The sequence below is a fragment of the Hipposideros armiger genome, unplaced genomic scaffold, assembly GCF_001890085.2.
Source record: "Hipposideros armiger isolate ML-2016 unplaced genomic scaffold, ASM189008v1 scaffold_919, whole genome shotgun sequence".
Classification (NCBI taxonomy): domain Eukaryota; kingdom Metazoa; phylum Chordata; class Mammalia; order Chiroptera; family Hipposideridae; genus Hipposideros; species Hipposideros armiger.
Window position 1 is genome coordinate 215,519 of NW_017732269.1, and position 26,053 is coordinate 241,571.

General features: G+C 36.2%; 2 protein-coding genes across 3 annotated transcripts in view; one reads left to right on the plus strand and one right to left on the minus strand.

The window, feature by feature from the left end:
* Positions 1–26,053, plus strand: part of CENPP (centromere protein P) — a 268,335-nt gene that overhangs the window by 99,330 nt on the left and 142,952 nt on the right. The gene's annotated exons all lie outside the window — the stretch shown is intronic.
* OGN (osteoglycin) lies at positions 724–18,755 on the minus strand. Its single transcript, XM_019630515.1, has 7 exons — positions 18,536–18,755; positions 17,276–17,520; positions 14,997–15,090; positions 6,895–7,053; positions 4,662–4,864; positions 2,567–2,662; positions 724–1,768 (listed from the first exon to the last, which is right to left on the minus strand). Exons 2-7 carry the CDS (start codon positions 17,447–17,449, stop codon positions 1,598–1,600), a joined length of 897 nt encoding a protein of 298 aa, XP_019486060.1. The 5' UTR covers positions 17,450–17,520; positions 18,536–18,755; the 3' UTR covers positions 724–1,597.

Genomic DNA, 26,053 nt, shown 5'->3' on the forward strand with positions numbered 1-26,053 from the left:
GGGAAATGAGACATGCATATAAAATAATGAAAAAGCAGTACAATATTTATGATTATCAGTTACCAAAATAAAATAAGTGAGTGAGTTAATAAGTGTTATGGGGTAATTACTGTGGCCTTAAGAGATCCCAGATCATTTAATGAGAAGGTTCATTTTGGAGTCATTGACAAGTTGGAGAAAAATTGAAAACAGGTTATTTTAGGTAGGAAAAACATATGCTACCGGAAAAGCAAATGCTTAAAAATAGGAATAAGTATTTGTTCTGGGAATAGTATACAGAGACCAATTTGATTCTAATGTATAATTTATGTTGGAAACAATGTTGGTGATTTTTAAATACATAGTTGAAACTCATGTTTCTAAAGCACTGATAATTTTGTATGTAACCCCAAAGCAATGTGGAGATTACGACTTTTGAATGAGGTTTGGGCAAGTGGAGTTATTTTAGGAACTTTAATCTGGCAGCATTGTGTTATCATAAATCATCAGTATTAGAATAAAGATGATTTCTCACTGTTAAATGTTTTAGTTAATTATGGGTCTTTAGAAGATGTTGCTCAGAAGCTTTCTTGTTAATATATAGTCTGTTTGTATGACCATGGATGTGTAGGGGTGCGTGGGACAGTAGTGTGTAATAACACCACATAATTCATTTTGTTTTCATGTCCTACATTCGGACAAATTTATTGATGAGAGTCGCATTCCTATAGTGTAAAAAGAAAATATTATGCACTATTTATTGTATTTGCAAGCCTTTACAATAGAGAACTTAATGGCTGTTTTCTGAGAAATGGGATATACTTTGGGGCTTTATATATATATATATATATATATATATATAAGCATACTGATTTTGGCCTGCTTGACTTCATAAAATATTGTATACTAGATTTAGAATGTTAGTATTAAGATAAAAGAAAGTTTTGTACGATTTTACTAAAGCCTTTAACTGTGTCACTACAAAGCAGAATAAGTTTGAGCATCACTATATTAGCTCTTTATCAAAGAGTAAAATTATGCTGTATTTGGAAAGTTTTGCCTAGGAATGAGACTATGGCCTATTTCTCAGGCTAAATAAAAATATAATAGCTGCCTTAATAGAAAACAGAGTTTCTACTTCATAACTAACGATGTATGGATCATAAAAGAAAAATGGGAGATCGTTAGAAATATTTATCTTTTCAAAGGTTTTGGAACATTAGCCTTAAACGCTTTCCAGATCCAGTAAAGGCCAAATAAGACAAACAGCTGAAAGTTTTTTGGACTTATCCTCTTGCTTCATTAGTAATAGAAATAATGCTTCTTAAATTTGGGTATTGATATAAAAACCTACCTTTTAAACGGCATTCTACTATAAACAACAAGGATTTTGTAATGCTGCTTAAATATTTTTCACATTACTTTGTTTTGAATTTAGAAATTCAGTCTTACTTTTTACTTGTTATTTGTGAGGTTTTTGAATACCCTTGCTTAAAACATAAAATTCTTTCATAGTGGGATACAAAGTTAATATTAAACATTTATGCTCCTTTAGCCATTGCTGAGACAGAGTATACGTATATGTGTACTTTAGTTTATATACTGCATTGATAGTGGTTTAAAAGTATGACCCTACAGGTAATCTTTTTAAGCAGATGAAGCTGTTGGGGTGCTTTCCTAGGATGATAGGATTTCCCTCCAAGCGTATCTCTTCTATGCGGTCCCGAATGTAACGGGTGTCATTAGCCTTGCAGAACGTGTCATCTGTAATTGAAGTTATGTTGTTAAACTGGAAAATAAAAGGGAAACATTGGTCAGACATATGAATTCAACCTTTTGTATGCTATGTAATGGGAGCTCACAGAATATTTTATCTAAAAAGAGATTTTTAAAAAACATTGTGCATACTGTGTATCCATGATAATAAAACCCTCTCTGTGCAATCTGGGCACTTTTTTTAAGTCTACACTGTGACTTTGGAAGAACAGACCACTTGCTATTACTCAGAGTGATATCCATGTTAACAGAAAGTTCTGAGTATAAATAAGATTATACTAGTTAGAAAAAGTATCATATTCTAGAGTGTCAACTCAAAATGCATACTGCGTCCTTAAATATTCTTTAAAGAAGTACAGTAAATAGGAATTTTGGTGATGCTAAAAGACCAATTTTAGTTTATTTTCATTTCCTCTTCACTTTTCTATTACTACAAGTTGATGATGGGCAATAAAGTCAGTTGGAAAGTCTCCAAAAGCAAATGTTTACTGCTATTTGGAGAAAGAAACCGAATTTAGAGGTCTTTGAGTCCCCTAACTTCAAGTCCACGTGCCAGATTAACTCAGAGATGCTACTGCATAGCTGGAGAAACACCCTGTTCTGAGAGCAGACCTCACTCACGCCTAGTGTTGCTGGTCCTCTCAGGGTGCTTTGGACAGAATCGGGGCTTCGGGGCAGGAGAGTGTATTGGGCTCAATATGAATACCTGGGATAGGCAGAATTTACCTGTGAATGTGAGTTTCCTAATGAGTCATAAGAGTGACCTTAGTGATTTAAATTGAAGTCAGATATTGTGCAAGGAGCATCATACCTGAAGATGAATTACACGTAGGCTCTCTGGTAAATTTGGAGGCACGGATTCCAGCGCGTTGTGGTCCAAATAGAGGAAGGACAGGTTACTCAGTTTCTGTAAGGAAAAGACACTTTTGCTGTATTTTGTACATTTCTTCACAGGATTCAAACTCAACATGCACATCTGTGTACACATGTATATATACATAGACACTGATATAGACACATCAATACTATTAATTATTACTATGATAGTATTTTGGCTTTGGAGATTTTTTTGGTATCACAGATAATATATTTTGGTCCTTTATGATGGGCAGTAGAGCCTTGCTGCACCCCCGCATTTCTGTCCACTTTTCTGATCTCTGAATACCCAGCTTGCCTGGCCCAAACCTCATGCCAGTTTCTGAGGACCTTCGAGTTTGTCTTAGAAGCAGCTGATGAGGCCAGTCCCTATGCAGGATTGAATTTGAATCCTGGTGCCACTATAACTTCTTTTGAACCCCCAGAACTTCCCATTTTAGCTCTAATTTGTAGCAAAGTGAATATTCCTAAGAGATGTGTGTGCTTGTTAGTAAGATGGTTCCCAAAGCAATTTATTAAATACTTTTTGAGGTATGACTTTTCCCCCCAAGAGCTTAATATTCGGTTACCCTTCATGATCAATAACCCATTATTGTATATAATTTTATAATATAATTTCAAGATGTAGTTTCCTCTGACATTAATCTTTTATCTTAACTTTCTTTGATATGCATCCTGTGGCAAACTTTGCTAATTTTGCTTTTTTAGAATTAATTTTCTGGTATTTTAATCCTTTCATTAAGTATTGTACCATCATCCACCATCTAGGAACAAGCTCCTACCTTCCCCAAAGGGCCTCTTTCCATGGGTTGGAGTAACCTGATTTTACCAGTGGCTTTTGCAGCCCACGGCTTTAAGCAAAACTACAGAGTAGCTTAGTTTTACCATTTCCGTGCCAGCTTGTCGTGAATCCCTTCTGTAATACATGTACAAAATCCAAAATATTCAAACATGCCTTTTCTGAAGTGTTGATCAACTCCTGTAGGTCTCAACATGCCAGTTAGTAAAAGGCTGACCAGCTTGAATTACATATCTTCAAATTACAGGGTTTTTTGTTTGTTTTTAAAGTGAGTCCAGTTTTTAAAAGTCCCCTAAGAGTCCTTTAAATTCTGAGGAATTTTGATGTGTCTCTAGGTTATCCCTTAAATTTGAAAAAGGATCCCTTAAATGTAGACAAAAAGAAAAGAAAAAAAATATCTTTACATTAACTGGCAGATTGTACATTTGTGTGGTTATCATAAACTTTATGACAATGACTATTTGATAGCTTTAGGTGCTTCTCATTAGAAGCTACAAATATTCCTTTTGAATGAAGTTGTCTGTTGCCAACAGTAGCATGACCCTTTTATCTTAGGCTCCTATCAGGACTGGAATGAGTACATCAGCACTCAAGTCCTGGGCTGAGGTCTTTGCTTCTCCATAGACTGTGCACTTTGAGACAACCTGGCTACCCAAATCAGAGTAGATCACCTTCCCATTTCCCTGTACATATATTTTCTTGAATATTTAAGAAACGTATTTAATTTTTGCTACATGCAGAATTTTGTGTTAGATGCCATCATTGAATTAAAAGGAAGTCTCCCTACAGAATTTTGTGGTCTAATACATTTAAGTCTTAAAAGTAAAAATTCAATGTTTACTTCTAGAACTTTATTTTTTCAGGCATTTGTAAATTACTAATATGGTAAGGAAAAATAAACAGGAAAATTCCCATTTTGAGGTTTTATACAGGGTTGGTGACACAAGGGTGCGAACCATGTCTGTACAAATAAATATTTGCTGTGTGAACAAGTGGAAAAGATGGGACACAGTGTCATCTATGAAAGAAGATAACAGTTCTATAATTTCAGGTGAGGAACAGGCATAAGCTAGACAGAGTGAGCCTAACAGTATGGCTATTTATTATGTAAACAATTGAAATAGTTTTAAAACAAAACCAAATTCTAAACAAGAGTTTCTCTTTCTTTTATTATGTTATCATTGGCTGTGTAAAACTGATACTGTGTTCAGTCATACTCTAAAATACTTACTTTGAATGTATTTGCTTTGATCCCTCTACTCTTGATTTTGTTGTATTTTGCATTAAATAAAGTAAGCTTGGGAGGAAGAACTGGAAGTTTCAATAGTTGATTTTCAGCTAGTGTAAGTTCTTCTAACAAAGAAAGTTTTGAAAAAGTGCCGTCTTCTATGTCCTCAATCAAATTGCCCGTAAAATCGAGTCTTCTTAAGTTAGCTTGAAAGAAAATATACAAAACATACAGAAAGTATACAAAATAAGAAGTTAAATTCTCCTTTGTCTGGACTGAAGGAAAGCATTTGTTTAACAGGTCATTCAAACATCTTTTATTTTTAGTGTCTAGTAGAGTGTCTGCAAGTAGTAGCTTGGGGAATTTTGTTGAATGAATGCCAAGCATCTGTTCTGTACTTGACACTGATTGATGGCCTTTCTCATTGGAGTCCTAGGATCTCAGGTTTGGAAGGCCACTTCAAGTTAATAGAGTTCTTCAATCCTTCTCTGTGTGAATTCTCAGGATATTCAGGCAGTTTGAAAGAAATTCTTGCTGCAATTTCTCAGGGAACATAAGCAGTACATGTCATTGAATAGAATTGTCTAAATATTTTGGGATTTTTGGCCGGTGTGTTGCATTGTCATTGTGGGTATATTATCTTAATCTCTCTGTGCCTTACTGCTTAACAACAAAGACAAAAATAGTCCCTAATTTGTTAAAGTAATGTAAACTAAGAGAGAAATTCAGTGTGTGTGTATATGTGTGTATCACTTTTATCTGTCTGGGACGATTAGGAAATGTAGTCAGTCCTCATTTGAGATAGTCGTGTCTATAAAATTGCCGCAAACACTGAATTAGTAGATACAGAACCATTGTTCCTATGGAAAAAACAAGGCTAGCTGCTTTTGAGCCCCTGGTCACACGTTTTCATCAGCTAATCAGTACATAGTTTTATGTGTGTTTCTTTTAAAAGATAACTTATTAGTACATATTGTTGATATATTAACATTGAATTCAACAGCCACCAGCATTATAACTTGCACTTGAATGATTACTTAACACATGTATTTTTTCTGTAAGGTGCATCTCAGCCTTCTTGCACTTGGGAACACAAGAAAGCACTTCAGCGCTATGCTTGGAGACCATTTTAAACAGCAAAAAGCATAAAACTGTGAAAAATATGGCACTAAGTGGACTGAACAGGATGCTTGTTTACAGTATAAAAGCAGAAACAACAGATCAGGGCATCACCTTGTTTGACCGTGGCTGGTTAATTCCATTTTTCCCTTTTGCCACTGTGCACATATCTGCCAATGAATGTGAAACTGCTGCAAATGTTGATTGGGATTACAAACCAATCGTAGCAAGTAGGTGAGTTTGAAAACATGCAGTCCACAAATGATGGGAACAGCTACTTCAACCAGTCGGGAGCTAGTAGTGGCAGCCTGAACCCAGTTACTGTTCATCTCGTAAGTGTAGCAAAGCCAGCATTTCTCGGTTTGATTTTCTTCAGAAGCACTTGACACCATAGGAATTTAAAAAACCTTAGGATTTGGTGATCCAGGCCTGGGACTAGGCACTGAGGATGTTCAGGGTTTGGTGCTCACGGCAGTGCCCTAGAGGCGGGCGGTTGTAAGGTTTGGTAGGATGTCAGAGGCCAGGTGTTAACCACCTGGGAAGGAATTACACGGCACCGTTCTCAGTACAGTTCCGTACTAGAATTATGGGAGGCATTCGGTTGTGTTTCATGGTGATGCCTGCGCCTCTCCCTAGACCTGAATTAGAACCTCTGGGACTAGAGCCAGTATCGGTATTTTACAGTGCTTCCCCAGATTTTTTAAATCGTGCAGCCAGCTTCAAGAACCATGAGTTAAAGTAAGGAAAAGCTGCTTCTATAATGAAGGTAGAAAATAAAATATTGTTGGAGAAGCACCCTGATGATGTTGGTGTTACTGACTGGCTGAGGCAAATACGTCTTAAAGTATCGGGGCTGAGGAGTAGTTTGTTTGTGGGTTAGACTGGCTGTCAACACAGACACCAAAGTCACCGGCAGAGAAAGAGGACAGGAGCTCTGAATGGATAGGAGATTCACTGCCAAACCAACGGATCTTCGTGAAATGTGGTGGGGACCTCAGTACTCCAGCAGTGACTGTCCTGGGTGTGCTAGGCCACAAGTGCTTACTCTTGTGTTTATGTGAGTTCAGTATTATACTAACATGAGTCAATACTGATATCTTATTTAAAACTAACTTACGTATTTCTGCAAAATCCTTGGCAGTCAGCTTTTTAATTTTGTTGAATCGTGCATAAAGATAGGCTGATTCCTTTGGCAAGGGTGGGACAACATCAATGTCAACTTCTTCACAGTATACAGAGCCACTTAAACAAACACACACCAGGCACGTGGGCATTTCTAAATTGGGGAACAAAATCATAAAAATAGAAACAGTAGTTTAAAAATACTTGGCATCTGGTGGTAAAATTATTGTTATCATGAATGTTATTATTAATTTGAAAAGATATTTTACAGAATCGTAGGTGATAGCAGGGAAGATATCATGGTTATGATAGTGTATTATATTATAACTGATAATTCACCAGAATTTTATTTTAGATTTTGTAATGCACAATCTCTTATATTCTGTTTTAGCATTGATTCCTTAACTGCTGAATTGACAGTTATATTTCTTCATCTGAATACCAAAAAAATTCATAAAGCAGGACTTAAGGTAAACACAAGCTTGATTTATCACTTGGTATGGCACAAACACATTTCAGACTGGTGATAGCTAAGGAGTTTAGAAACTACTAGTTAGATAAGCAGATTCTTAACTTGAAAATTAGAGTCGTTGTAGGCAACGTTAGGATTCCATTTCACTCTACCATCATTCATTGCATTTACTTGTCATGCCTCTTTTGTCTCTCTCAACCTGGAACAGTTTCTCAGTCTTTGTTTTTCATACCTTTTACACTTTTGAAAAAATTTTAATTTTTGTTTAAAAATTATTTTTAAGGGTACTTATTTTGCAGAATGTCTTTTAATTAAGGTTTGTCTGAGGTTCCCCATTTTTGGCAGGAATACCATGGAAATGCTGTTGGGTCCTCAGTGCCATGTATCAAGGAGTACATGGTATCTATCTATTTGGCCCATTCCTGATAATGTTGTCTTTGGTCATTGGTTCATTAGGTGTCTACCATGTTTTTCTCTCTGTAAAGTAAATATTTTTCATTTTGTATTAATAAGTATCTTCCAGAGAAGTACTTTGAGATTTTAAGGTCATTAAACCTTCACCCACTAGTTTTATCATCCATTGATTCTTACCTGAATTGTTTATCATTAGGATGGTTGCCAAATAATAATTTTTTGATTCCATCTTTCTTTCTATACTTGTTATTAGCATTCTGGTGGACCATTCCCTTCTTATTTATTTATTTATTTATTTATTTATTTATTTATTTTGGTCAGTATGAACTTATGAATTCCATATCCCATGGGCCATAATACATTACCATCATAGTTATTTTTATAGTCAATTGTCACAGATTAGCCAATGAGCTCTTTTAAGATCTTTTTTATTCTGCCACAGCTTTTTTTGTGGTTAAATGATATACAATAAATTGCACATATTTAACTTGTATAAGCTTTTGATATATATATATATATATATCCATGAAATTATTACCACAGTCGAGATAATTATAATAACCATCATCCCCAAAACTTTCTCACACCCTTTGGTAATCCCTCCCTCCGAGTCTTGTCCCCAAGCAAGCACCGATCTGTCATTATACATTGATTTACGTTTTTGAGAATTTTATCTCAAAAGAATCATGTAAGATATGCTGTTTTGTCTGGCTTCTTTCACTCTGCATAGTAATTTTGAGATTCACCCGTTGTTGCTTGTATCAGTAGTACATTCCTTTTTATTACTGAATAGTAGTCCGTTGTGTCAATATACACAATTTAGACAGTCATCTCTAATAAACATTTTGGTTTCCAGTTTTTTACTATTTTAAAGAAAGCTGCTAAAAACATTTATGTACCAGTTGTGTGGACTTAATGCATTCATTTTCTGGAGTAAATTCCTAAGAGTAGAATGGCTGGGTTGGTGTATATATACCTTTTAAAGAAAGTCCAAGATTGTTTTCCAAAGTGGTTGTGCCATTTTATATTCCCATCAGCACTGCATGAGAGTTCCATTTGCTCCATATCTTCACCAACATTTGGTATGGTTGGACTTTTTAATTTTAGCCATTGAATCAAGTAAAGTGTGTTGTGGTATCTCGTGTTTTAATTTGCATTTTCCTAATGACTAATGATGCTGAGCATCTTCTTACATAATTTGCCATCTATATATTTTCTTTGGTGAAGTATCTATTTATATCTTGTGCATTTTTTGGTATTATTATTGAATTATATGATAAGATATTATAGATGTCATTTATCAGATTTATGTTTTGAAAATATTTTCCTTTAGTCTTTGTCTTTTTATTTTCTTATCAATGTCTTTTGAAGAGCAAACATTTTAAATTTTAATGAAGAACAATTGATTTCTTTATAGTTCAATTTTGTGTTATATTTAAGAAATAAATCCTTGTCAACCACTAAGTTTTTATCCTTTGTTTTCTTATAAAGGTTGTATAGTTTAAGTTTAAGTTATATTCAGACATAGGGTCCATTTTGAGTTAATTTGTGTATATATAGTGTCAGGAAGGGTCAGAATTTTTTTTCTTTTTCTATAACTATCTGGTTCTTTCAGTACCATTTTTTGAAAAGATTATCTTTTCTCCATTGAATTGTATTGGCACCATTGTAAAAAAGGAGTTTACTATATTGTATAAGTTTGTATCTGGACTCTGTTCTGTTCCATTGATCTATTTGTTCATTTTTGTGCTAATACTATAATATCTTGATTCTTGTACCTTTATAATAAGTCTTTATAGTAGTTGGTATAAATCCCCCGACTTTATTCTTCTTCAACGTTGTTATGACTGTTATGGGTTCTTTGCATTTCCATATAAATTTTAGAATCAGCTTGTTAATTAAAAAAAAAAAAGGCCTGCTAGGATTTTAATTGGGATTGCATTGAATCTACAAATATATTTGAGGGAAATTGCCATTTTAACGACATTTGAGTTTTCTTGTATTTTAGCACAATTCATATATCCATGTGTTTAGGTCTTTTTATTTTCTCTCAGCTTTGTTATCTAAATTTCAGTGTACAGGTGTTATACATCTTTTGCAAATGTCTACCTATGTATTTTTCATTTTTTGATTAATTCTTTAAAAGTTAAATGTCTCCTTTGTTCTTTGAGAACGTCCTTATTTTCTGTCTTTGTAAGATGTCCCAGACCAATCTTGCCTTTTTCCTGCCCCAAGCCTGAAACCAGCTATTTCTTCAAGGAGTACTGGTTACTTTTAGTAGGAAGTGGTATTTAGAAACCAAGATCTCGGTGTGCATATGCTCATTGCTACTGGGATCTCATTGCTTCTAGGCTTTTTCAGCAGAGAGAGCTAGGAAATATAAGTGTGTATATTTGTATCTCTCTCCTTAAATAATACACATACATACATGAATACTATATTCATACACATATAGACACATATATATATGTATGTTGTGTGTATATGTATATGCTATATAAGTGTATATATATATATATACGTATATCATATACATATATACACAACACATTCACACTTACACTGAGAGACAAACACATCTATATCTATTTCTGTATACAAGCCATGAATTGATGGTGCTATCTTCCATTCCAGTTTAGCTCCACAGTATTCATTCTAGCCTTACCCCTTTCCATATTTGTAACACCCTTTTCTGACTCTTAAGAAACCTACTTCTCATTATCACAGTGTGTTTACTTTACTTTGGTCAGTCCTAGAACAAACATTAAGTCGTTTTATTATTGCTAACCTGTAACACTGTGGAAAACAAACCTACTCACTGGAATTTTAGTATTTGTCTATATAGTCAAAATACTGTGTTCAAGGTTTACTTGGGTTAGATTCCCCCCTCCTTAGTGTGTTATGTTATTCATTTGAAATGTAATTAATTTTCTATTTTTCTGTTTGTATTTCAGTTCTTTTTTTTTGTTAGCTTTGTTAATTTTATTTATAAATGTATTTGTTTTTTGCCTGTGTGAAACCTAACATTGTTCTAAAATCAAATCTGCACAAAAAGTGTATACTTGGGCTGGCCGAGTGGCGCAATGGTTAAGAACTGGCTTGGGACACCAGAGGGCCCTGGTTCGGATCCCACATATGAGGGCCAGTGACACTGCCCTCCACAGCTAAGATGCTGAACAACAGCTCAACCTGGAGCTGGGCTGCCGTGAGTCACCGGCGATGGGATAGGCTGCAGCCCCTGCGGCAGTGGGTTGCCATGGGCTACCGTGTGTAGCCAGCAGCCAGCGTGAGCGGCCAGCAGCCGCAGTGAGCGGCCGTCCAGAAGCCGGCGACTGATCTGCCTTGCCCGGGAAGAGCGCAATGATGGTGCCAACTTGGGCCAGTGAAGCAACATCCTCCACAACTAGACTGAAGAACAAAACAACAGCAACTTGTGTATTCCCCTTACCCCAATTCCCTCAGCACTGTTCCCATCCCCCCAATTCCCCAATAAAAATCTTAAAAAAAAAAAGTGTATACTTGAAGAAGTGCAGCTGCCCTCCCCACACAACCCTTGATTTCCCATTCCTCCTCCTCTCCACCACTGGTCCCGTCTGTAACCCGTAGGTAATTAGCCTCAGTGTTTCATTACCCTTCTTGAGTTTCTTTTCACTCAAGTGAGTTGATGCCTGTAAATGTTCTTCTATCCCCTTTTTGTGTGACGAAAGGCAGCATACTGTAGGTACTCTTTTGTACTTTGGCTTTTTCACATAACGTATTCTGGAAATCATTCCATGTTAGTTCATAGAGATCTTTCTCATTTCGTTTTACAACTGCATACTATTCCATTGTGTAGCTGTGCCATACTTTAGTCAACCACTCTTCAATGTGTGGGCATTGTTTCCAATTAGATTGTTTACAATGGCAAGCAATGCTTCAATGATTTTGAGTATGTATTTTTTTTTTTAAAGATTTTTATTGGGGAATTGGGGGGATGGGAACAGTGCTGGGGAACTGGGCAAAGGGGAACATACAAGTTGCTGTCATTTTTGTTCTTCAATCTAGTTGTGGAGGATGTTGCTTCACTGGCCCAAGTTGGCACTGTCATTGCACTCTTCCCGGGTGAGGCAGATCCGTCGCCGGCTTCTGGACGGCCGCTCACTGCGGCTGCTGGCCGCTCACGCTGGCTGCTGGCTACACACGGTAGCCCATGGCAACCCACTGCCAAGGGGGCTGCAGCCTACGCCGTCGCCGGCGACTCACGGCAGCCCAGCTCCAGGTTGAGCTGTTGTTCAGCATCTTAGCTGTGGAGGGCAGTGTCACTGGCCCTCATATGTGGGATCCGAACTGGGGCCCTCTGGCATCCCAAGCGAGTTCTTAACCATCGCGCCACTCGGCCGGCCCAGAGTATGTATTTTCTTACTTTGGGGTTTATCTTTAGGGTAAATTCCTAGAAGTCGATTGTTATGTCAGAAAATGAATGTATATTTGATTTTTTTAGATATTACCAAATTTCTTTCCAAAATATTGTAACAGTTCGCATTTTCTTTTTTTTCTTTTTTTTAGCTGAGCCATCCTGCCACCTGTTGGCAGCTCAGCGGCAGCTCAGCTCAGGCTGGGCATTGAACCGCTGTTGCTCAGAGCTTGCACTCTTGAGAAAGCTCTTAACCAACTGAGCCACTCGGCCGGCCCCAGTTTGCATTTTCACCAGCAATGTATGGGAGTTTGATACCCCGTAACCTTGCCAATGGGATACAGCGATATATTGTCACACTTTTAATTCTTGTCAGATAGGTTAAAAATGGTATTTCAATGTAATTATTACTACATTTCTCTATGTATGACGTTGAGCATCTTTTCATGTTTAAGGGTCATTTTTTATATCATTTAGTGAATTATCTGTTCATCTCTTTTGCCTATTTTTCCAATGGATTTTTGGTCAGTTTTCTTTTACTGGATTTTTATGTGTTTTGTTTGTTTTGCTTTGTTTTTCATAATTTTCAGTTCTATTATTGTCTCTGGATTTTGAGGCACCTCACACCCAAGTTATTTTGAGTATTTGTATGGTTTCACTTTTTCCATTTAGACTCGAATTCATTTGGAGTTTGTTTTTCTGTGTAAGGTATAGATCTAATTGTATCCCTTTTTTAGTTGACTGCTCAGTTGTCCAAGCACCATTTTAAAAACATATAATCTTTGCTTCAGTGATTTAAGATGTTGACTTTATTATATACTACATTTCTACACATATTTCTGTCTGTTTCTGGGCTTTCTATTCTATTAATGCACCAGCATCACATTTTTTTTTAAAGTGTAGAGGCTTTAAAGTATGTTCTAATGTGTGGTACATCTGGTTCCTGCAGGTGCCTGTCATTTTTCAGTGTTTCCCTGGCTGTTTGTGCAGGCTTGATTTTTCCACACGAACTTGAGATTCGACATTACCAGATCTTTAAAGAAGTTTATTGTTATAAATTTAGGGAGAGCTGACATTTTTATGATACTGAGTCATCCTATCCAAGAGCCAGGGATATCTTTCCATTTATTCAAGTCTTTTACTATGATACTTTTCAGGTTTCTTAAGATGTTATCTGTTTTGGTCCACTTTAATTGTAGCAATGTAGAAATTAGTGTGTGATTTTTTTTTCATGTTGTCATGTGAAACAATGTTCTGTGATAGCGCAAGAATAAACCAAATAGATAGGAACTATTAAGTAGGACTTTGTAGTTTGTTATACGTTTTTTGTTGTTTTAATTGAAATATACATTATTGTTATTTATGTACAGTCATGTACCGCATATTGACCGGTCAGTGACAGACCACATGTAGGAAGGTAGTCCCATAAAGTTATAATGGAGCTGAAAAATTCCTATCGCCTAATGAAGCTGTAGCCTTCATAATGTCATAGCACAATGTATTATTACTCATGTGTTTGTGGTGATGCTGCTTGTACAACCAACCTACTGAGCCACCACCAGTATAAAAATATAGCACATATGATTATGTGGCTTGATAATGATAATAAGTGACTATGTTACTGCTTTATGTATTTACTACACTGTACTTTTTGTCATTATTTTAGAGTGCATGTACCCTTTCTGCTGATTAAAAAAAAGTTTGCTGTAAAACAGCATGCTGTGTTACACCGGCAGCAGCCTCATCCATCTTGTTTACTATGTCTCTTGATGGCGTCATTCTCTCTCTGGGAGCAATAGGCTGTACCATAGGTGTGTAGTAGGCTGTACCATCCAGGTTTGTATGAGTCGGATGTTTGCAGGACGAAGTCACCTAATGATGCATTTCTCAGAATGTATCCCCAGCATTAAGCACAACATGACTGTATGCAGATGTTCCTCAACTTACGATGGGGTTACATCCCGATAAACTGAAACTTGAAAATATCCTAAGTCAGAAATGTGTTTGATATGCCTAACTACTGACCATCATAAATTGCCTAACCAGTTTCTACTGAGTGTCTTTTGCTTTTTGCACCATCATAAAGTAAAAAAATGTAAGTCGAACTATCATAAGTTGGGACAGTCTGTATAGCCATCTCTCCCTCTTCTGTGAATTTCTTGAAGGCATGAATTACATTTTATTTACCTTATCCTAAGACTGTATATAATAAATATGCTCCTCAATTTATGATAGGGTTACGTCCCGATAAACCCAGCGTAAGTTGAAAATATCGTAAGTTGAAAATACATTTAATACACCTAACCTACTGAACATCATAGCTTAGTGTAGCCTACATTAAACATGCTCAGAACACTTAAATTAGCCTACAGTTGGGCAGAATTATCTAACACAAAGACTATTTATAATAAAGTTGAATATCTCATGTAATTTATTATGAGTATCACTTTAGAACCATTTTAAAGTTGAAAAATCAAGTTGAATCATTATTAAATCAGGGACTGACTGTGTTTGAAAATAATTGGTGTTTAATAACTATTTCTTGAATTGTTTTTATATAGACCGAAAGACACACTTTTTAGAGGCTAAACTTGGACTAAGCTTTGGTTGTTCTTAAATGTTCCTCATTCATTACATGGTATGGGAAATGCTGTGCTCTAAAATATACCTGTTTGACTTTACATAGGAGATAAAATTCCACTGTTTGGATTTACTATATCCTGATGCAATTTTTGATTACTATAAATAGTAAAATTCCATTATAAGTTGCTTTTTAAAGCTATTTTTAAAAATTAGACAATAGACTATTGATACTTACCATCATTTTCTTTCTTCGTGGATGATGGTGTTACACTCTCCTCATTTTGTAATTGAAGACTTTTCTCGTCAAGTATTATCATAGTTTCTTTTTCCTGTAGAAAAATCAAAATTTATTATCAAGTGTGATGAAGTCTAATTTTGACTATAAAACTGAGGGAATCACAGACAAAATCTGTCTTCTGATAGTCACAGTTAATGGCATTTCTTTTGTGTTTTATTAGGATTTTATACATAATCCCATTTCATCATGTATTACATTATAATGTAAATATTTGTTTAGCTTGGTTTTATACCACACTGTGAGCTTCTCATATAAAAGAACTAGGTCTTTTATTTTTATATCTCCAAAAGCTAAACTCAGTGCTTCCTAAATGTTGAACATATTGAAATTCCAAATGGGAACTAAGAATTCTCTGGCTTGGAATTAAAGTTTTTCTGAGGTGAAACCTAAAATGAAGATCGTGTCTTGAGATTATTTTTATGTAAAATAGCTCCTTCAGTTATTCTTTATTGTTCTTGTCTAGAGTGATTTCCTGATGTCATATTCTACCATGTTGAACAGAACTAAAGCACCAGTCATCTTATTCTGTGAAGCACTGTGTAAGCTCTTTCTGTCTCTTCTGGAAGTGACCCTTAATTACCTACGTGCCTCCCTTAAGCCCTGGCCCTTGGAGTCTTTTTATTCCAGCCTACGGATCACCCTCTGACCACTGATCCAGGCAATTAGCTCTAGGAGAACTGGGGTCTTTATAATTTACTCTCTCATATTCTGGGAGAGAACGTTTTCTTTCTGCCTTAGACTAAAGTATATTATGTGGAGTCCTGGTTTCTCTACCCTTTGGAACATTTTCCACCTATAGTCTCGGTCTTGATGCCTTCATTTTCTTGTGTGTGGTCTGGTTGAACAGTCCCTTTCACTCTGTGTGTATTAAGAGCTGTTGAATTCTACTCCATTTCACAAATATCTGACTTCTGAAGCAACATGAAGAAACGAAACAGAACTTATTTTACTTATTACATTTTTGGGACCAGGGAATTTTGAAAGTATTCTTTTAACTGATTGATAGATTCAAATTATCCATGTGGGAGGGGGTTATCACTTTGAGGGGTATAAATGTCTAACTATTACATTGTTATGTACACCTGAAACTAATAAAAAATTATCCATGTGAGCCAATAGCTTATTATTATGATGGGCCTTTTTTTTTTTAATTTGAAGCTATGACTAGTGATACCTATTTTTTTTGTCTTAGTGTTGGCCAAGAATAACACTAGCATGTTAACTAATAACCCCATTGAAAGAAACTGTTAACATTTGCTCATGTGTGCTAGAAAGAAAAGAAGAAAAGAATGAAGGGAGGGTGGAAGGGAGGGAGAGAGAGAGAGAAAGAGAGAGAAAGACACAATTATAACTGGTCATTCTTAAAATCTTTGCATCTTATTTATAGTGGAGAAGAAGTTTGAAGCAATCAACATTGTTATATATTTGGCTGCGTTTCTCATTGTTCCATTGTGTGTGTGTGTGTGTGTGTCATACACTGTAGGCAGGCAACAGATACTTATGTGCTATATTAACTTTTTCTTTACCCAGCTTTCATTTCTGTGTGCCAAGAAAACCACAAGTAATTGTAGCCCATACAAGTGGTTGGAGTATAAAAGATTTGGTACATTATTAACTCAATGACAATTACAGGTACTTGGTACAAATTGACAGAGTCTAAATTATTGAAACTGATTAAAAAAAGAAAGCCTCATTAAGTAGTTTCTCATTTTTTTGGTACTGTGTATAGACGACATATATAAATTATTCTGAAATACTATACATATCAAAATAATCTATTTATTTTCTTGAACCACTGCTTCCTAAAATAATTAACCTTAAGCTGGTAATCCATCTTTATTTCTCCTATGACACATTTGTCCTATTTTGTTTTGAGGCAATATGGTATGCAAATATAGAGCATTGTGTAACACTACTTAACATATAAATCTCAACTGGTCAGGGACCATCGTAAAGTTTAGTTTTCCTTAAATTTCATGTGTTGGTTACTATAGATACTGTTTGGTTACCATAGGTACTATTTATTAATTTGGAAGGCATGCATACTTTAAAAATGTAATCTTAGGGACCTTATTTTTATATTTTGAGTTACTTTGAATCACATGAAGTGCTTTTTCTGTCCTCTTACCTTATCAGACACATTCAGAAAAAACAAAAACACGCATTTAAATGGGCTAGACTATTTTAGAAGTTAAATTTAGAGTAGAAAAAGGTACCTTAATATTTTTTCCATCCAGGTATTTATCCTCATAATCTTGGGTAAATAAGGCTTCTTCAAAATTATCTGTCCCATAATCATAGATGATACGTGAGTCCTGCTGAGTTGGTGGTGCTGGCTTTATCAGAGGCACAAACAGTAGCAGGAGAAGTGTAGACTGCAGAGTCTTCATTTTAACAAAAATTAAGGCGACTGGAAGTTATTACGCTAGTAGCCTGCTGACTGGGATATACTCTTTTTTCCCTGGAAATAAAAACGCAGATCATCGAAGCAATATTTAAAAGCTTAGAGGACTTTTTTGGCAGGGTGTACGAAGTAGGGGCCAGAGAACAAGTATTTAACCCTTAGTGATCTTTAATTAGATGTTATAAGTTTTTTATGTATCAGTAACATTCTGAAAAACAGTTTCAGAAACTGGTTTTATTTTTTAATAAAAAACCCGAGTATTGTTGACAATTTCAGTTTATTCAAAATTAGGTACCTTGAACAAAGGTAGTTCTATGCACTTGAAATCATCATTGGATACCTGTAGTATAAATAGTTAAAATGAAGACCGAAGATCCTGTCTCATGTGAGTTTAAAATATCATATTTCAACTTTGCTACTTTATAAGAACTCTTGATTTGTATTGGTATGAACAAAATCAAGTTCCAAGAAAAGTTTTAAAACTTAGGCTTTAAATTTAACATTATGAAAAGCAGTCACTAACACTTACTTTTAGGTGGCACAAAATATAGTAAAAGCAATAATTTTAATTTTCTTAATTTTTAAATTTTCACAGGTATCACTATTTTTAGTTAATAGCATTGCTTTTTACAGCTTAAACTATGAAAAATGAAGAAATAGTATTGCAGACTAGAAAAATATAGAACTTTTATCAAAGATTTGGGAGACTGTAATAGGAAGGGTTTAGGCTTCCCAGTGGATTTTATTTGGTGGTGCACATTTCAGACTTTTTCTTAAGTAACTTCAAACACAATCACTCAGAGTTGCTGGTGCTGCATTGTAAATGTCAGTTGGTCAAACATCAATGGTTGAAAATTAAGAATAACACAATTTACGACGTTTGCAGCACCCTGTTCTTGCCTCCATGGATATTAAAGCTATGCAATGGTATATTAAAGTGCTTGTTAAACATAATTGTTCAACGTAGCTGAAACTTAAAAAACAAATTAGAGATAGCCTTTTTTATTCACATTGTTAGATGAGTCATATCTTCTAAACGTTATTTAAAATAAAATGTGAAAAAAGAGCCTACCGTTGTAGCTATTTTGAAGTTTTTTGTGGTTTTCCTCAATAGATGTTCATGCCTGTGCAGAAGCCCAAGTGGGAGGGTGAATGAGGAAAGCTGTGGAGTGGTTTCAGACTGCAGATCAGAATTTCAGGGCCCAGCAGTTTCGAAGCAGTTTCCATGTGGTGGGATCTTTGCCGACATTCTTTCACAGGGTGAAATGTAGTGTGTGGTGCTAGAGAACTGTGCTTAGAATGTTTGTAACGATTGTACTCAGTCTGCTTCTACCAATTACCTTAGTTCATGTTATTTTTATCTTGCAAAATAAACACTAATGTTTTTCTGAGTATTAGTTTATGAAGATGACATAGTTATAAAATCATGCTTTCATTTCAATGCTTTCCCAGGAGTTGAAATATCTTCTTTTGAATGAAATAAAACACCAAACCAAAGAATAGTTTATGATATTGATTTTATGAGGAGTAAAATATTGTTCTAGCACTACAGTAAGTATATAGCCAAGAAATTTCCAATGTAAAAATTAGTTTTAGCACAAATTATTTTATAGTTTAGACATTTGGGGTGCCCTTTCCTTTATTTTAGTTACACATAAAATAACCCAAGAGTCAAAATAAGCTTTTAAGAAGTAAATTTGATTTAAAATTTGGGTTTGATAATAAAAGGTATTTTTGTTTGCTAAGTGAAGGAAACTATAAATATGTATTTAATTTTTAAAAGTTTAAGTGGTATTCCAGATAATTATGATAATGTCTTTAAAGATTCACTTTTATTTTTATCATTCTTTCATGCTTTTAGCAAACATTTTTTTCTCCTCTAAGCTAAATATTCAATAAATATGGATATGGATAAATATTTAAAAAATAGAAAATGAAAGAATACTAATTTATTCTCTTTTCTATTCAAAATTGGCTTTATGTCCTTTCAAATAAAGCTTAGATAAGCTAAGACTTAAATACTCATGTTTTTATTTGAATGTGAGTTATTTTAAATTTAGTTGTGGTATTTTCTGGTTTGGGTTGATATAAATTGTCAATTTTATGGTTTTAAGGATACAATAAAACTCTTAAAGTCTTTGAAAATATGTCATAGTGAAACAGCAGTTATTAATTTGTTTTTGCCTCGTGTGGAAGGTTTAACAGGATGTGGAGAAATAAACAGGATAGATATTAAATGTCATATTTAGAGCATCTTAGAGATTCATAGATTTACTGATAGTATACACAGTTTGATACTTTGTACTAAAAAAGTTGCTTGTGGGTTATAATACCTTTTTTTGAAAAGTTTTGACCAGTGAATAATACAGTTTTATTAGCATTCATTCATTTAGTAAAAATTTGTTGAGCACCAACCAGCCCTCTGCCAGAACTACAGACAAAATAAGCTTAGACAAGGAACTTGTTGTCTGTAAGTCAACAGGAAGGGCAGCAAACACACCGCAGAATGCGCAGTGGGACCTGCTCACAGAGTCTGGGAGAGGGGGAGGCCATGGAGGCTGTACCAAGTTGACTTACATAGAGAAAATGGGTGAGGAGTGGGGATGGTGGCAGAGGGTGGTGTTCTAGGAAGGGGAGTGTCACATAGGCTGGGGAGAGTAAATCATTGAGAAAATTTATAATTAGTTGTATATGGCTGGAGCTTGGAGGGAAGGAGAAAAGAGATGAGAGGGTGGTGCATATTAAGAGGTCAGACAGGACTAGGGTCAGATTAAGGAGAGTCTTTTATATCTTACTAAGGTGTTTGGGCTTTGTTCTGTAGCTAGTGAGAGACCACTGAGATTTTTTTAGCCACTGAATGACATGATCCTATTTTCATTTTATAAATATCCCACTAATGTTGAATTTTTTGAAGAATACCACTACTTGTCTATTGTATTGGTTATTTATTACAACTTTAGTGGCTTAAAATAACACACATTCATTATCTCACATTTTCTGTGGGTCAGGAGTCTAGGCATGGCCTTGCTTGGTTTTGTGTTTCAGGATATTACCTGGAAGCTGCAATCAAGGTGTTGGCTGGGCCTGCAGTTCCCTTTCGGAGTTGATTAGGGTAAAGGGTTTGTGTGTAAGCCCATGTGGTTGTCAGCCACAGCTCCATACAGAATGTGCGACTAAGCTCCTCATTCAGTATCAGTCAACCTAGATGCTGAGTTCAACCACAAGGACACTCATCGATGATGCTTATGTAAGAAGGCCCCAGTAAAAACTGAACAGCGAGGCCACGCGGTCACACATCAATGCTGCGAGGGTAATGCATCCTGAGAACAATGGAGGCTCTGCACTCTGGAATACTCCGAGACTCTTTCTTGCTGGATGTTGGCCAAAGGCCACCCCCAGTTCCTTGCAGCATGGCCTCCTCCATCAGGCAGTTCTTACCATGGCAGGTTGCTTCTTCACAGCCAGAAAGGGAGATAATCTTTTAGCAAGATGGGCATTCCAGTCTTTGTAGCAGTCATGCACACATAGTCACACATACGCCATCGCCTTTGCCATGTCTGTTTGTTAGAAGCAAGTCAGAGATCACACCCACACTGAAAGGGAAATGACTACACAAGGCCAGATTCTAGAGATTTTCAGAATTGCACTGGATAATAAAACCCATCTTTTTGCTCAGAGTTAGCCAAACTTTAAAGTTTGAGGGCACAGCTCCCCAAACAACCCTCACATTTGATAATTTGCTAGGACTTATGGAACTCACTGAAAACACCCTTATAATTATATTTTATTACATGGGAAGGATGCACCTAAATATCAGCCAAAAGAAGAGATGTATTGGGCAGAGTCTCGGAGTATTCCAGAGTGCAGAGCCTCCATTGTTCTCAGGATGCATTACCCTCGCAGCATTGATGTGTGACTGCGTGGCCTCGCTGTTCAGTTTTTACTGGGGCCTTCCTACATAAGCATCATTGATGAGTGTCCTTGTGGTTGAACTCAGCATCCAGGTTGACTGATACTGAATGACCCAAGTCCCATCCTAAATCACATGGTCCTCCTGTCTCTTTTTGGCATGGCCAACCCAACCCTAAGACTATCGGATATGACCAGTACCATCCTACAATCTGACTCTAAACAAAGATGTAGATTACCTAGTAGAGGCTGACAGCAAAGCCCAGACTGCTCTTTGGGGTCAATTTCTTTACTACACAGTTTCCAGTATAAAATATGTTTGAAATTTAGGTTGTTTTCTATTCCAGAAAGAACTATTGTATCCTAGTAGAACGCTATTTAGCTTTCATTGCACAGTAATAAAAGATGAAAGCTTTCTAAGGCTCACAAGCGGGCATTTATCCAAAACTGAGAATTTTCTCTGTGGAGCTCTTTGGTGACTCTATTGCATTATCCTTCGTATCTTTCTAGGGTGTTATATCTTTGAAGGTGTCCCCTCGAACTGTTGGCTCTATGTCCTAATTGTTTCTCAGCAGCAGGCAATCAAAAATGTACTGAATGGAATTGAATTTTGGAAACAAGGGTTTTTTAGGAAGAGTATTGTTTTGGAGGAGGCTTAGTTCTACTGATAGAGACCATAACTACCAAGTGGATTAAGCTTCAAAAAAAGTACAATCCGGAGGAGTCTTTCCTCTATCTTCTTCATCCTCTAATTTTATAGGAAGCGGTGTAATTTAGGAGTCTGAACACCTACGCATTAGTTTTCTTCTGTCATTAACCTTCCCCTTCTCTGGTCAAGTTAACTTCTTTGTGGTTTATTTTCTTTATCTTTTGGACTAGACTGTAATTCCTACAGAGTTTCTCAACCTCGGCACTATTGAAATTTTGGACCAGATCATTCTTTGTGGTTGGGACTGTCCTGTTCATTGTAGGACATTTAGCAGCATCCCTGCCCTCTGCCCACTAGATGCCAGTAACACTCCTCCATGCCCTCATCCTTGTTGAGACAACCAAATTGTCTCGAGACATTGCCAGTGTCCCCTGGAGGGCAAAGTCACCCCATAGAGAATCACTGAGTTGCCAGATATTTATAGACACTTTAAAATCCAATATTCTAGAATTTTATGGAAAGTCTATGATTTGAATCTTCATCTCAAATCTTGTGCGTATGCCTGAAGCCCAGTCATTCTGTCAAATGAGATAAAGAGGAGAACCGAGTACTTCCCAGACTAAAGGGTGAGATTTAAAGGGAGCGGAATTATGATTCAATATAAAGAAGGGTTCATGTTAAAACTGTATCGTATTTGTGAGTTTAATTTTTCTGAGTAATACAGAAATCTCCATATAGTGGGTTCACAACCTAAATATGTAAAGTAATATCAGACATGTCCATGATTTTGTGGTATTTACTTGCTAGGCATAGTTATATTTAAAGAAACTTTGGATTTTTTAGCTACTGTGATTTGATTTTGTTTCTAGCTGCTGTTATACCTTATTTCCGAGATTTAGAAAAAATGGATTTGAAATCAGGAAACTAGGGTTTTAGTTCTAGCCGTCGTTGGGGTCATACGAATTCTCTGCAATAGTAAAAGTATACAGAAGAGACAGGTTTATTTCTTCTATTTTGTTCCCATGGAGTTGGTTGTGTGTTATATGATATGCATACACCTGCATTTTAGCTCAGTGGTCCCAACTTGAGGAATAAAGTCGAAATGTATACTGTTTCAGGTAATATGTAAACACCAGCTAAACATTCTCAACTAGCAATATTGTGAGCAAATTTATGAAATATCCTTTATTTTTATGTACTTTCTAAAAGCTAAATAAATGTATGTTATGCTTTTATGTTTGTTAACTGAGCTTGGGTTCATGGTATGATTTGGATTTATTTGTTAGTGGCCACAAACACGGTTCAGCCTAGTAACTAATATAACCAATACTTTGAAGTGTAATGAGAAAATAGATGAATTTTCATCGTTTTCTTTCCTGTTATAAATACCAAATCAACTGGTTTTAATCTGCAATCTTGATGTGCTAGTTGAAGAAGTACTTCTTCACTTTCTCCTAGGGAAAGCATTAGAGGTTACTTGTTTTTAATGGGAAATATTTGGGGTGGGTATGAGTTCCTTAGGGCATTTTTAAGTAACAAAGATGGTTGTTAACCTTCTTTCTTATTGGCCCTGTGGCTGGAGACCATTTGTGCTGTGTTTGCATATATGCACCTTTGGAGGGAGGAGCCATAGCAGAACTGACCTCTTCTTCCTCCCTCATAGGAGTTTGAGCTTACTTGGGAGGGGTTGGAGGAAACCCTCCTCCTTGGCAGGCTGTCTAGAGGTGATTTGGAAAACTGAACTATCAGATAGTCACTTGTAATATGTGTATATTTGTTGTGCATGTATGATTTAAGCACCCTCCTCTCTCTCCCTAGTGAAACCTTTAGTAAAGTCTCTCGTTCACCAATCTTTTGTATGAGTACTGCCTTGGAAGGAACCGGAAGGTTGCTGACTCTGTTCTAGGGACCCTGAGACAATACTGAGGTGTGCAGAACACAGCTGACATTTGGGGAACACATGTGAGGTGTGATCACAAAATACGGTGAATGTTTCAATAAACAAACATTTATTACAGTAAAAGACACATTGCCATTAATCCCCCTCACAATATTCCCTCTCGCTTTGAACACACTTATCCCATTGCTCTGGTCACTTCCTGAAGCAGTTCTGGAAGTCCTCTTTCGTGAGTGTCTTTAGTTGTGCTGTCAGGGCTGCCTCAATGTCCTGAATCATTTTGACTTTGGGGAAGAGCCAGAAGTCGCACGGTGCCAGATCCAGTGAATAAGGTAGATGAGGACACATCATAATGTTTTTATTTGACAGAAATTGCTCTACCAGAAGCGATGTGTGACATGGAGCATTGTGATGATGGAAGATGATTTATGGCACACTTTAAAACACACCTTTTCTCAACTATAGCTCACATCTGACTGACTGCACCGAACAAGTTGAAACTTGTCACACACTGTTACTAAGGTTCGATGTGCCACTTCCCATATTGAAGATCCTGCCTTTCTGTTGACTGACACTTGGCAGCAGCATTCACAGCATGTTTTGATCACACCTTGTAGGTCTAACAGGGGTTGGCAAACTTTTGAGATGGAAGAGCCGCCAGGGGTCAGCAAACTGCATCTCGCGAGCCACAGGCTCTGAAGTAAAATTGAAAATGAAAATAAAACTATCATAGTTTCATTTATAAAACTTGTAAAGGATATTATTCACATGATGGTGATTATGTAAAAATATATTTATGGCTCTCAAATAATTTTTAAATTGTTGTGAGGGACAAGATTGGCTCTTCCAGGGGTCGGCAAACTTTTGAAACAGAATGTGGCTCACGAGCCGCTCTTTGCCGACTGCAGGTGGCTGGGCTGGACATGCTGAAATAATGGTTCCTGCTTGTTGGGTGTCTGTGACTGGCATGGGCTTTGTTACAAGCTGTGTTATGGACACTGTTTCTCTTTATCCTTCCAACAGTCATATGCAAACCACTTTACTGTAGAAATGCGGAAAGGGGGCCTTCCAGGAGTTAAGTTACTTACTCAATGTCACCTAGCTTAGTTAAAAGTATGAAGTCAGGCACATCTGATTTCAAATTCCTTGTTTTGAATTGCAAAATTGTACTGTTCTATTGTTCACTAAGCCTGTTCTTTGAGGATTAAAAAATATTTTCTTTTATCAGTTTAGGAGATAAAAATAGAAGCCCCAAAATTCTGAAAGTTGTAGAATTTTTTTTTAACTGTACAAGAGGTAAAATAAGTAATTACCAAATCTCTATATTAATCTCCATTCTTGCCGCTCAGTTCCTACTCACACATCTTCCTCGAAGCCTTCAACTACTTCACCGCATCCCAGCCAGAAGTAAAGTTAGGATATCTGTTCATATTGCTTTTTGTAGTTACTGCCACTTTAGCATTTTATTTCTTTCCTCGTGTTAGAATGAGTTGTTTGATTTTTTTTCTTAGTTAAATTTTTAAATAACAGCTTTGAGATACTTCACATCTAATACAATTTTCCCTTTTAAAGTATACAATTCAATAGCTTTTAGTATTTTCAGACTTGTACAGCCATTACCACAATCAATTTTAGAATATTTTTTTCACCAAAAAGAAACCCTCTGCCCATTATCAGTCACTCCCCACTTTTCCACTGTTCCCCTGCCATCTAGCCCCAGGCAGCCAGTAATCTTTCCGTGTCTGTAGATTTGCCTGTTCTGGACATTTCCTATAAAAGGAATGATACAATGTATAGTCTTCTATGCCTGGCTTTTCACTAGCATAATATTTTCATGGTTCATCCAGGTTGCAGCGGGTATCCTTACTTCATTCCTTCTTTGGGCCAAATAATATTCCATTGTGTGGATAGATCACATTTTGTTTATAAATCCATCAGCTGATACATTTGTGTGCTTTCTGGCTGTTAATGGATAATGCTGCTATGAACATTTGTGTACATTTTTTGTGTGAACATATGAGTTCAGTTCTCTTGGGTATAAATCTAGAAGTGGAATTGCTGTCTCGTAGTTAATGTAACTTTGTGAAGAACTGCCAGACTGCTTTCTAAAGCAGCTGCAGCTTTTGACATCCCTA

Excerpts from the sequence above, each read along its gene's own strand:
- OGN (XM_019630515.1), bottom strand. The coding sequence starts at position 17,449 with ATGAAGACTCTGCAGTCTACACTTCTCCTGCTACTGTTTGTGCCTCTG. Across the intron at positions 15,091-17,275 it reads TGGATGGAAAAAATATTAAG|GAAAAAGAAACTATGATAAT; the intron begins GTACCTTTTTCT and ends ATTTTTCTACAG. Across the intron at positions 1,769-2,566 it reads TACGTGTAATTCATCTTCAG|TTTAACAACATAACTTCAAT; the intron begins GTATGATGCTCC and ends TTTATTTTCCAG.